This window comes from Myotis lucifugus, unplaced genomic scaffold (assembly GCF_000147115.1).
Source record: "Myotis lucifugus unplaced genomic scaffold, Myoluc2.0 scaffold_148, whole genome shotgun sequence".
In the NCBI taxonomy this organism is placed as follows: domain Eukaryota; kingdom Metazoa; phylum Chordata; class Mammalia; order Chiroptera; family Vespertilionidae; genus Myotis; species Myotis lucifugus.
This window is the reverse complement of record NW_005871196.1, coordinates 1,646,493-1,659,645: the sequence shown is the minus strand read 5'-3', so window position 1 is coordinate 1,659,645 and position 13,153 is coordinate 1,646,493. Positions and strand designations below refer to the sequence as shown.

At 41.0% G+C, this 13,153-nt stretch overlaps 2 protein-coding genes across 5 annotated transcripts in view; one reads left to right on the top strand and one right to left on the bottom strand.

Annotated features, from left to right (window-relative positions):
* The window catches only part of CDCA2 (cell division cycle associated 2), a 65,261-nt gene extending 61,762 nt beyond the window's left edge, over positions 1-3,499 (bottom strand). The window contains 3 exon segments of the mRNA XM_023759103.1: positions 1,792-1,965; positions 2,065-2,125; positions 3,479-3,499. Of these exon segments, the coding sequence (XP_023614871.1) occupies positions 1,792-1,965; positions 2,065-2,125 (235 nt within the window). The 5' untranslated portion in view covers positions 3,479-3,499.
* A 554-nt stretch (positions 3,500-4,053) lies between these two features.
* Positions 4,054-13,153, top strand: part of KCTD9 (potassium channel tetramerization domain containing 9) — a 43,841-nt gene continuing 34,741 nt past the window's right edge. The window contains exons 1-2 of one of the 4 annotated variants that reach the window (XM_023759105.1): positions 4,054-4,306; positions 12,318-12,419. In XM_023759105.1, the coding sequence (XP_023614873.1) occupies positions 4,259-4,306; positions 12,318-12,419 (150 nt within the window). In that variant the 5' untranslated portion in view covers positions 4,054-4,258. The remainder of the gene's footprint in view (positions 4,307-12,317; positions 12,420-13,153) is intronic. The other 3 variants (XM_023759104.1, XM_014461069.2, XM_006095015.3) reach the window with 3 other exon arrangements.

Below are 13,153 nucleotides of genomic sequence, written 5' to 3'. Positions count from 1 at the left end.
AGGATACGGAGAAGCAGAGGGCTACCGCTCGCTCAGGCGAACAGCCAAGATCCTCTGATCCCTTATGGCTTTTATTGGGGGTGAGCACAGCAAATAACAATGGAGTACAACGAGTGACAATGATTAACAAACATGCTTTATGAAATTATCAAAGCTAAGTTATACATTACACTATTAATTTCCTATGTTATACAAAGACTCTTTCCACCTGCAGCAGTGCACCCTCCCCAGAACTTTCTATGCCCTCATGGACTATTCATCACGTCAAGGAAAGTTCTGCCTTGGAACAATAAGTCTCGTGTGCAAGACTTTGTTCTGACGCGGCCTGTGTGCAGGCTCACGCCTTCTCCCGGCAGAGCGTCCTCTTCTAGTTAACTTCTTTCCGCTTGACCGCTACACAGGCAGGAGCGGCAGGCGGTGTTGAACTGCTCGTTTTGGCCCAATCCCCACAGGCTACCCCAAGGGACCCCACCCGTGCATGAATTCGTGCGGGGGGGGGGGGGGGGGGGGGGTCCCTCAACCCAACCTGGGCCCCGGACCCCTTTACAATCCCAGGAGCCTCGGGGGATGTCCGACTGAATGCTTAGGCCGCTCACAGTCGACATCCTTAGCTATGCCGCAGAGGTGGTAGAAGCCCCCGCCACCACCACTGCCCTTGCCAGCGTCGGCCAGCTTGTGGCTGAGCAGCGCTCCCCTGTGGAAGTGCACTGACACCAGGGGGCAGCTGCTGCATCGACCGTCTGCCCCCTGGTGGTCAGTACGCATCATAGCAACAGGTCATTCTGTCGTTCAGTCAATTTGCATATTAGCCTTTTTATTATATAGGATACACACACACACACACACACACACACACACAGAGTTGTGTGGAACGAATGTATGACTATATTTATAATTAATAGTTCTCACTTTTGTTTCATATTTTAGCACACAGTAATGACTTGCTTTGGACCAAAACTCTCTTTCTGAATTAGCCAGTCTAATCCCCATGGACTGAAAGGAACTATCTCCACCTAGGCACATGCACTTTCCTGTTCTCAAATCTTCAAGGTAAGGTGTTTCTCTTAGCTATCTATCTTCTTTTGGCACACTACCTTGAATTCTGGCCATATGCATAAGCACAGAAAATAAATGTAGATTTTTACAGGTCTAAGAGTGATGTTCTTGAGAAGAAAGCATGGAATGGCTTGCCACTTCAGTCTTGTCTCAAGCAGGTATTAGTCTAGTGCCCTTTGACTTTCAACTCCCCCATTACCTTCCATTTCTAAATGCTATTCTCAAATCTAATTCCTCTCCCATATTTCTCCTTCATCTAAGTCAGACTTCACAGTGGAATTTTCCTTCTACTCCTTGAAGATTAGTTTGAGCCAACTGTCTGTTTGTGATTTTGAAAGAAGCAAACTCCAATCATTCAATGTAATATTTTCTTATTTTTGCTCTTCAAATTTCTTATTTTTGTCATATGTGACCATAAAATGTCTTACTATTTATAGTATACACACTACTCTATCTCATGTGTTGGGTCAAAACGTGATTTACACACACAATCTTTTCCAGTTTGGACAGGAAGGACAACTCTGACTTAGGAACATAATTATGCTGGGTGGCCCAGACCCTGGGCTCCTGCTATGCTGGATGAACTGTGCATGTCCACAGAAGTCTCTCTGATCAAACAAGTTTTCAGAGTCAATCAATTTAGATACGTAAAGTAGTAAGGTACACAGGATAGGGGAACAAATCGAGTTATACTGCAGTTAGTTTTAAACTTTAAAAGCACTGAAATACTCTTACCTGCAGAGTTCTTTACAAAGCTTTCAGGCGTAATTCCCAATTGCTGTACAGTTACTGTGGAGAAGTCCAAAGGGGATTTGAAATTATCTGGTGTGCCAGGATTAGGAATCACTTCAGCTGCAGGCTTCTGGGATGTTACAAGATTCCCATTTCCCAAAGGGAAAGAGGCCTTTTCTGAAACAGACAAGATGTTGAGGGGGCTAATTAAGCATCATTACCAAGGCAAATACCTGAATCTTAAATTTCACAAGGAGGCCACGGATCACTACATACCAGCATTAACAGCAGGCTCCTTGGTTTCAAAGGGCTCGCTGTCTTTTGAATTGGTATCCATCTAAAAAAAGAGAAGAGAAAAAAGAACCCCATTCCTCAGATTAATGTGATTTAATGAAGATCCTCATTCAAGACTGAACTCAAATACAATCTACATTGGCATGAAATTAGATGTGGAGAGTACTTTTGGAACTCAAATTAGAGGGAAATGGAGGAAACTGCTGTTTGGGGAAAAAAAAAAAAAAAAAAAAGCAAGCCCCATACTATAAGCCAGCAATTTCCAACCAATGTGCTGCAAGAATGTTTAAAAACATGCACTACCTGGCTGTTTCGTCAGGGGCCCTGACCTCTTTTTCCCTTTCAGCGGTTCTCAACCTGTGGGTCGCAACCCCTTTTGCGGTCGAATGACCCTTTCACGGGGGTCGCCTAAGACATCTTGTATATCAGATATTTACATTACAATTCATAACAGTAGCAACATTACAGTTATGAAATAGCAACGAAAATAATTTTATGGTTGGGGGTCACCACAACATGAGGAACTGTATTTAAAGGGCCAGAAGGTTGAGAACCACAATCGGATTGTCAATTTAAAAAGGGACAACAGCCAACACAATAGCCGTCTGGTGTGAATGAATCCAAATCACACCTATTATTTTGTCAGATTGGCAAAAAATACATATTTTTTGTATGCAACAGAATTTTGGTGATTCGTTTATGTGTGCCATGAGATTAAAAAAAAAAAAAAAAGGTTGACAATCTTTGCTATAGGCCCTGGCTTCTCGATTTTAGAGAACATCTGAGTCATCCGCGTCCCCTGCTAAGGGCCCAGCTTCGTGGAATCCCGGAAATTCTAATTCAGGGGGTCGGGCTGGGCCCCAGAAATCTGCATTTTGGAAAGCACGCGGGTTGAACCTGCCCCGGTCGCAGGAGAACCACTGTCTCCGTGGGGCAGGGTAAGGAGAAGACACTCCTGAGACACAGCACGGCCGTGTGCGACACCTGAAAGCCAGACCCTACCTCCGGCCCCTCTCGCCCGGGGTTACCGTGGACGCGCCGCAGCACGGGAGGGTCGTGGCGGCCTTGCCTTCTAAACCTCGGCTCTTCCGTCCTGCAGGGCTCGCTCGAGAGCCAGCAGCCTGGACGACTGCCGCGTCCCGGGCCACCGACCACCGCGACCCGTCGCCCGCGGAATCTAGCCTTCAGCTCCGCGCGGCCGCCGCCCGCCTCCGGATTCAAATCGCCCGCCCCGCCCCCGCGGCTCACCGACGTTACTCCAGGAACCTCTGCGCCGCCGCCACCCGCAGTGTCCGCGCGCGCCCCGAAACCTCCGAGGCCTCTACTTCCCGGTCCCGGGAACACGAGGGGGTTCGTGATTTCGGGGAGAAGCGACCGCTAGCTGCGGGGGACTCACTGAGCAGAGGGAACACCTGTTACCCCGTGTCCGTGGGGACTACTTACCGTGAGAGTCTCGCGGAGGAACCCTACGGTTAGCTCTGCGATCCGCCCCTCCTGTCTTTCGATTGGATGCTGCAAACTTCGAAAAGAATCATTGGACCAATCCTGACAGAACGATGGGGTGGTTCTAACCCAATCAGCCAGCTCCGACGGCAGCCGTTTCCTCCGGGGGTTGAGCGAAGGGCGGGGTTACAGCCGCCGGCGCCGAGGCCTGCGAGTCACTTCTTAGCCTCCACTTCCCTCAAGCCCCACCTCCGTATGCAGATGAGGTCTACCTGCTGTTGGGTTTGCGCCTGCTCCTTAACGCTCGGAGCCCCCGTCCGGCTCCAAGTTCTGCTCTGATTGGCTGGGAGTCCTTCCCTGCCAGACCGCAGCCGCGCTCTCTTCCCTCCACCGGGGCGGAGTTAGTATGAGCCCACCCAGTACAAGGTGATGATTGGCGGAGTTCTGACCGGTGCCGCCCGTTGATTGGTCGAGCTTAGAGTCACTCTGGGGGAGGTTGGGGGAAGGGCCCCAGGCTGGCTGAAGCGCCCAGAGGCGGGGTGGGCAGGAGGACCGGCCAACCCGGGGGTGTGGGACGGAGAGTGCGTGCGTGTGTGTCTATAAGAGAAGGAAGGTGGCGAAGGGGGGAGAGTCCGAGTGGGTGGAGGGTGGGGAAGGGCGGGAGAAGAAAAAGGTGGGGAGAGAGCCAGGTGGGAGCGTGGCGACTCACTCAGGACCCAGCGGGGTCAGCGCGATGAGGCGGGTGACCCTGTTCCTTAACGGCAGCCCCAGGAATGGAAAGGTAAGGGAGTCGGAGGCGGCGAGGCGCGCCGGGCTGCGGGGGGCCAGGGCGGCGGAGCGCGGCGCGGGCTCGCGGGGCAGAGGGCTGAAGTTGGGGAGAGGGGCTGGGAGGTGGGCGTGAGCGGGGCGGCGAGGGGCTGGGAGGTGAAGATCGGGTCCCCGCAGCCTCCTCCCAGCCCCCAGATTCCTACCTCGAGCCTGCCCTTCGGCTCCCCGGCCGCCCCAGGGACCCGCGCAGGTCAGCCGGTGCCTAATCGTTCCCACGTCCCGGTGTGGGGCCGGGGGGCCGAGGGCGCGGAGGGCTGCTGTCACCCAGGCGCTGGGCGCCGATGCTCCCCTTCCCACCTCCTCCCGGAAGACCCCGCTGCCCGCGCCCGGCCCGAGGGCGCTCGTTTCCACCTTGGTGCTGACTAATGGTCCGCTCCGGTGGTGGCATGCGGGCTTGATCGGGTAAAAAAATAAAGCTCCATCAGTGAATACATGAGATGCTCTCGGATCCTAGGTCTAATAGAGGCTCGAAAAGGAGGGACATTTTCCTGACGGTCCCTTCGCTCTCAGGGGCCCCAAGCCCCGCCGCCGCCAAACTTGTGTGCTCTGATCCCACCGTGTTTGGGTTGGGGGCTGTGCCAGGCCCCAGGGACTGACTGGACGCCACTCCTTTCTGCGTTAGGCCTCTGTGGAGGGTGTGGTGCTAAATATTTTCCAGCGCCAGAGCAATCCAAAATGAAGCCTTTTCCTTCTCAGCTCTTGCCCCACCCAGGAAAGTTGTCCGGCTGCTTTGGAAAATGTGACTGTTCAAGGCAGACAGTATGGTGCGGCTAAATGACATTTAGAACTAACTAAGCCTGAGAGTCGAAGGTAAAAGTAAATTGGCCTCACTGTATTCCTGGCCAGAACACTTTGTCTCCTGCATCATTTGGAGACATTGTAAATTTCTAAATAGTGTAATTTGCCAAGGTGTAAAAAAAAAAAAAAAAGATTTTCCAACTTATTCTGCAGTTTTAAACATGCTCTAAAAGTGTGAACCACATTGTAGTTTGTTGACTGTGATTTGGTGTTCTGGTCTTAGAGATTTAATACCCATATACAGCAGAAATGGCATAAATTCAAGTTTCTGAATTTTCATAAATGCTGCCTTAAAAGATGCTTCCCAAGATTTACGTTATTACTGACCATTATTAACTTTTTTCTCAACCTGTTTTGTCTGTTGTTAACTACATTCACAATCTAAAACTTACATTACTAGAAGAAGGCTTTAGTATTTCCAAAGTTACAATTGTAATATGTCCTCAAAAACGGCCTCTGATGCACCTTTTCATCCAGTCTCTCTGCTGTGTTAGTCTGTGAAAGACAAGATGTTTAGACCAAGCACAAGTATTTACGCTGTAAATTTCTTGTGTTAGTCTTGCCATATTACCTTTAATACATTTTTTAAGCTGTCCAGATTTGACTCCGTTAGATTTTTGGATTTAAATTTTATTTGCTTTAAAAATATTTTGCTAGAGAATCTCAGAAGATTGGAAAAACACATCTCAAATAACTAAAGATCAATGTTTATGTTAAAAAGATCATAAAAAAACAAATTGAAAAATACTAGTATGAGTCAGTATTTAAAATGTCATGCCATAATCCTTACTGCTCAACTGGGAAACATTCTATGCCAAAGTTGTCAGTGTTTCCTCTCCTCTCCCTTCAGCTGATTAAAAATAAATGTATTAGAATTCTTTTATTTGACCAAAGAGCAGAATAATGCATAACAGCCTGCATTTTTGCATATATAAAGTGACTGTATTTAGCCAGGATGGTATAATAATGACATGATGTTCATAAAGAACATGCTGTGGGAAAAAACATTACTACAAAATAGAGTTTGATTTTCCCATCCACCAGTTGGAACATCTGTGTCACTTCCATTATCTTTTTATTTGTAGCTTGTATTTTTGTTTCCTGCTCATCAGAATGTCAGTGTTGCTGTTTTTTCAAATAAATTAATGTCCTATAAAGCTTATTCAGCAGTTGCCAGACAGGGCTATGAAGCCTGAGGTTGGAAGGTATAGAGTCACTGCAGGGGACAAAATATGGTCATCATGACTTTTCTGTGTAATCTATAATAATAAAGCATAATATGCTAATTAGACCGGACAGCCGAATGACCTTCCCAACATCCTTCCAGACGACCTTCCGGAGGAACCCACGGCTGCGAGGGCCAAGCCCCTTGCACGAATTTCATGCATCGGCCTCTAGTTAGTGAATAAACAATAAAGTGTAACTAGTGAACATTTTGATGTGGAAGGGTGGACTGTGTATTCTCTAAAACAGTGCTTTCCACAGTGAGATGCCGCACCACAGGCTGCACAAGAGGATCCAGTGGAGTTTAAGATTTATGGTTTTTACTTAAAAACATAAAATAATGTTACAACTTTTTTTTTCCCATTCTGGAAAGACACAGATGCTTTCCACCACCCAATGTATCTGTTGGTCCCAAGTCTTCTGAGAGAAGGGAGTGTGTTCAGGTGGGCAGCTTCTTCACTGGGTTGGTTCTCTTTGGCATGTTGTGATGTATGGAAGCTACCAAGTACCAGTTAAGATTTGTATTATCCATTTTTTTCTGTAAATTAACCCTCACCACAATGCCAAGTGGCTTTAAAAGATTTCTTCAAAGAGTCGGCGGGTTGAAGACAGTATAATCCTGCAAGAACAAATAATGAGAAAATGGTAGCTCTGCCCCTTCTCCTAATATAAATTATGAGATTTTTTTAATGGTGGATCTCTTTGGATCTGAGAAGTTGAAAAGTGCTAGATTTTAAAGAAGTCTGTTTGAAATTTTATTTAATAACTGCTATTAACAATAAGTGCTTTCTTAATTTGTACGATTTTTCTTTGAAATATTAGCCAATGATAGGATGAGATCATCCCAATTAGCAAGACATTTAAAAATATTTGCCAGCACATGAAAATAAACCATTTCAGAATTTTTTTCTTTAACTTCTTTTTTTCATGTTTAAAGTCAATTTGGTATTTGGCAAAATTTCACTAAATTTATTGATAAGTATTTAGGAGATATTTACTGCAGTTAATAAAAGTCCTCATGTTGTTTAGAAAATCATATTCTTTGAATTTGAATTTTTTAAAATTGCCTTTCATCCTTTCTCCATATGCTCAGAATTCCCATTGTTCTCTTTTTATTATTCCATCTAACAGCTGTCATTAAGAAAATTGAAATGAAGACTCAGATACCTGAGCATAGCAAGTGCCTTCTGAGCAACCTAGTGTCAATTCAGTTTCTGTATCTCTTGAACATAAGTTCAGAATATTCAGTCATGAGCTGTGCAAAGCATAGGCCTTTTGGATACCTTATTCATTCAGCCGACACTAATAGAGTGCCGTCTTTGTATTGAGGCACCTTGCCAGGCTGCAGACTTAGTGGGATATGAAATAGAATTTAATTCTCTATTGATGTTTATAGTCTTGGTCCAGGAAGTAACTGTTTTCTTCTGGCTTAGCTATTAGTCAGAAATATGTTGTTGATATTATATATCCAGATTTGAACCCATTATATTGTTAGAGTTGAAGGCAGGTGAAAATCTATGTGAACTTTTGCTTATTGAAATCTAAATATCTAATAAGAACCTTGTGAGGGTTTGCTCTTCAAGTTAAACAGTTTTAAAATATACTTGGTACATATAAAAGAATATAATAAAGAATATTAATATGCATAAAAGTAAAAAGCCATTAGTATAACAAATTTCAGTAAGCTTGCCACACAACCCAAGAAATAGCTTATTACCAATAACTTAATGTGTTCATCCACTTTCCTTTCCCCCTGCCTATCCCATTTTCATGAATTTTGTATTTCTCTTTTCCATGCTTTTTTAATAGTAGTTTTGTCACTTATGTATGTATAACTAAACTATATATTCTGTGTTTGTCATTTTTGTGAAATATATCCTAATTTGGTATCTCATTGCATGTAGTCTTTTTGGACTTGGCTATTAATATAATATTTCTAAGATTCCATCAATAGTGTCCCACATAGTGGTAGTTTATTCATTCTTACTTCTTTGTATAAATATAAATATTTAAATATACTACCACAGTTTATCCATTATCCTATCAATGGACATTTGAATTGTTTATTTTCTTTATAGTTTGATATTAAATTAACAGTGCTCCATGAATATGCATATATATATTATATATATATATATATATATACACACACACACACACACAGGTGTGTGTATATATATATGTATATATATATATACATATGTATGTATCTTGATACACATGCAAGCATTTTTCTAGGGCCATGGTTCACAGACTTTATAGCATGCATTGGAATTACTGGAGAAATTGAGAAAACACGTTGCTGGATCCCACCCCCAAAGTTTCAGTGTTAGTAGGTCTGGGGTGGGACTAGGATTTGAGTTGCTAACATATTCCCTTAGCTCCAGCTGCCTGTCTAGGGACTACACATTTGAGAACCATGGCTTCTGTATATTTAAGTTGTAATTATTGGGTGTTAGGGTGTGTGAATGTTTTAATTTTACAAAATAGTGCCAAATTATTTTTCAATGTCATTGCATTAATTTATGTCCCACCAGCATTGAATAAACCTTCCAATTGATCCACATCCTCTTCAACACTTGGTGTTTTCAGACTTTTTAATTTTTAATATTTTAGTATTTGCCTTTTTGGTCTAGAGTTAATGTCATCCTTTTTAGGAATAAATTCATTTTAATTTTTTAAATGTATTCAACTAAATGTGTAGTAGAGTAAGTTGAGTTCTACATTAAGTTAGTCATTGTAATTGATTATTTGCAGTAATTTAAATTGGCCTGCATAAATTAAACAAGTATTTATCGATTGTGTATTATGTAATAGATATTGTGGGGGATATAAAAAATGTTTTAAATACATGTGCAGGTTTTAACTTTTGAATTTTATTAGCATAGGTTACAATTTGAAAATGATATTTAAAGGCAAATTTAAAACTTACATTAAACTGAAAAGTCCTGCTGTGCATAATACACAATTTATTTTCTCAATTGATAGATAGCTTTCACTTATCATAGGACCTGAAATTCAGAAGCGATTAAGTTAAATAGCAGTATATTATAGTGGTCATAAACTTTAACAGATGTGTTTCTCAATTTACTCCATAGAGTGCTTTCATTCTAGGTATAGTATAGTGCCTAAGTTAGTAAAGTGACATGGAAATTTCAGGTCCCCACTGGGGACTATAATGCACATGAAGCAAATAACCATTATGATCATGACCATTTTACAAATGCTCAGCCGCTGTATGAGGACCAAAGTAAACTTAGTATATAACAATTAGAACACGTATCCATGATATATACAAGATTTCCATTGCTGCTTTTTTCCAACAAAGTTGTTATATAAAGAAAAATACATCATGTACTAGTCTGTTTGAATCTTTTTTAAACAGACTATTTTTAAATCTGATATTCTGATTCGTTTATATGAAAGAGCTTTAGAATATTAGTTTCATAAAATTCAATATAATTTGTTAGTATTAGTATGCTCAAGAGTCACACTAGCCCAGCCAGCATGGCTCAGTGGTTTGAGCACCGACCTATAAAACAGGAGGTCACAGTTTGATTCCTGGTCAAGGCACATGCCAGGTTGCAGGCTCAATCCCCAATGGGGGGGCGTGCAGGAAGCAGCCAAATCAATGATTCTCATCATTGAAGTTTTTATCTTTCTATCCCCTCTCCCTTCCCTCTCTGAAATCAATAAAAGTATTAGAAAAAAAAAAGTCAAACTAAAGTGATCTAGTTAAAAAAAAAAAAAAAAGCCAAAAATCCCCTCCAAGTGAAAAACAGGTATATTAGTCCAATTTAAGAGGCATTTTCAAATTTACAGAATTATTATTTGCATTATATAAAAGAATATAATAAAGAATATTAATATGCATAAAATTAAATTTTATTTAAAGGAAATTGTCAATTGCTAGATTGTCAACTGCAAAAAATAATTTTTATTTCTAAAGCAAGTGCAAGGTAGGGAACGTCTGGCCCTCAGGTCCCTCAGAATCATTTGATCTGATCCAGCCAAGGCATTAGGGGTGAGTTAATTAAATGTTTGACCAAATATAGCAGGCTAATATTTAAGTTAATAATTTTGTATGGCCCAAGAATGATGTTACAAATATCCACATAGCCCTTGGCAGAAAAAAGGTCCCCCACCCCTGATCTAGAGCAATGGCAACCTCAAATAAATTATAACTTTTGCCCTTTATTAAATCAGTAACACAAGTTCATTGTAACAGATCTAGAAAACAAAGCAAAAGTTCATAAGAAAATGTCTACCATAATTCCATTATCCAAAGACAGCCACTTTCAGTAATTTTATGAATATCACTTTAGAATTGCATTTATACGATATACTTTGTGTTTCAATTTAATGTCAGTGGAAAAGACAAATAAATATAATTGACACACAAAAAAAGGCATGTCCCAGTTCAACACTCTGAAAGCAATGAAAATTTCATCCACCATTTAAGTATTTGTCAAAGGCTTACTATAAGCCTGGTAGTGTAACATTTAATCTAGTGGATCCTTCTTTTTAAACTAGCTGTGGTTCTTTTTCTGGCTTCAAAGAGGAGGGTAGCACTTTGGCTAAACTTGAGTGCTGCTCATCAGCATCCCAGGGGATAGTTGGTTACCTGTATTCAAAGAATGCATAAAAACTTTTTAGTCAAACCTTTACAGTCTAGACAGAAAGTCAGGTCAGAAAATATGTTAGTCAAATGATAAATTGTGTTTAAAGTACATGAGGGTTGACTTAAGTGATAATGAAGTAAAAGTTAAACTGGATTGAAATCATACAGTGTTTGTCCTTTTATCGTCTGGTTTATTTCACTTAGCATAATGTTTTCCAGATTCACCCATGTTGTAGTATTATTATTTTTGCAACCTACAAGGAAACTCCTATTGTGCTTTGATTGCCCTGAGAATTGCATAACTCTATACATGGTTTTTTCCTGTCTTATAATCAAATTTAACTTCAATGGGGAAGAAAGGAAAGAAGGCAGCTCCTCAACCCTCCAATATAAACAGGTCCTATCACTTTGTTGCTATGCATTGCTATGGCATGGTCAAGCCTAACAGAATTAAAATAGATATTTCTTTGTTCTTAATTTTCCTCTGCTCTTTGGAACAGCACTATCCAACTGTGATGGTGGAAATATTCCATACCCGTGCTATTCAACATGGTAACCACTAGCTAATGTGGCTTTTGAGCACAGAAATACAGAAATGAATGAAAACATTTAAATATTAAAAACCAAAAGGAATCGGGTGAGGAGAGGCAAGAGAGGGAAAGGAATTGGAGTTTCTTGGGAAGGAAGGGCTAGTGTGACAGATGAACTGACTTTTAACTTTTAATTAATTTTAAATAGCTTCTTGTAACTAGTGGCTTCTAAATTTTTAGAGCAGGTGGGTGGCCTTTATTTTCATTAGGAGACAACTGACCCACAGGAAAAATAAATAAATCATATGGAAGTAGAAAACAATTTAATTTTGTATTTTTTAAAAAGTCATATAAAATGTAGGTTCTACTATTTAAATTAAATACAGTGCTTTATATACACAGATGCATGAAATTTGCATCCATTTTATGATATGACCAATTGAAAGAGAAGAGAAAAGAAATGCTTGAAGTTGATGTTGGGGTTAGGAGGGGATAGTGTCAGGCTAAATAAAGCCATGTAGAGATGTACAAGAAGCAGTGGTAAAAAGTGGAGAAGGAGAAAGACCTATCTAGAAAATTCTTAGTATAGCAGCGGAGACAAGGATGTTAATGTTGAAAAGGAGGGTTTTCTTACTTGCCACCCATAGCACTTTCCATACTGGAAAAGTTGGTTTGCATTTCCTTTGGTCAATCTCTTGCTCCTTTGCATTTTTAAATTCTTTTTTCTGTTTTCTCTCTTCACACCCTGTACACATGCCTTATGCAGTTTATTTCTCTTCCTTTTCTCCCAGGAACATGTATCTGCCATAAAGGTGAGATTTCCAGGCTCTGTTACAGATGTGAAAAATTATAGGAAATGTGAGGGACACATTTTATTCAAGCTTTCATTTATTGTGTGTCTGCTCTGTGCAAGTGTTTTTGGATTATTATTTTTTATTGTGGAAAAAAATAGAATATTAAAGCTAACATTTTAGCCATTTTTAAGTGTACAATTCATTAGTATTATGTACATTCACAATGTATATAACCTCGCCACTCTATATTTCCAAATCTTTTTCATCATCCCAAACAGAAACTCTGTATTGATTAAGCAGTGACTCTCCATTTCCCACTCTGCCCTGGTAACCTTTATTCTACTTTGTCTCTATGAATATGCCTGTTCTAATTACTTCATATAAGTGGAATCACACAATGTTTGTCCTTTTATTGTCTGGTTTATTTCACTTAGCATAATGTTTGCCAGATTCACCCATGTTGTAGTATCATTATTTGTTTGGCTGAATAATATTCCACTGTATGTATATACCACATGCTATTTATCCATTCACCTGTTTATGGACACTTGGGTTGTGCATTATTTTAATAATTCACTTAGTCCCCTTTAAATTGTGCTTGCCTACAACCCTTCCCCCAAATACTTGGAACAATTATCTGGTTTTTTATCCTTATGATACAAGAGGAAACAGTTGGAATCTGAGTACTCTGCTATTGAAAGATTGCATGCTCCTAGATTAGCAAACAACTCCCTCCATACCCAACTATTAACTTCACTTATTTAACTAAAAATTCAGTGTCTACTAAACTCCAGTCACTGGCGAGCAAAGGCCCAGCCCGGTTCTCATTTCAT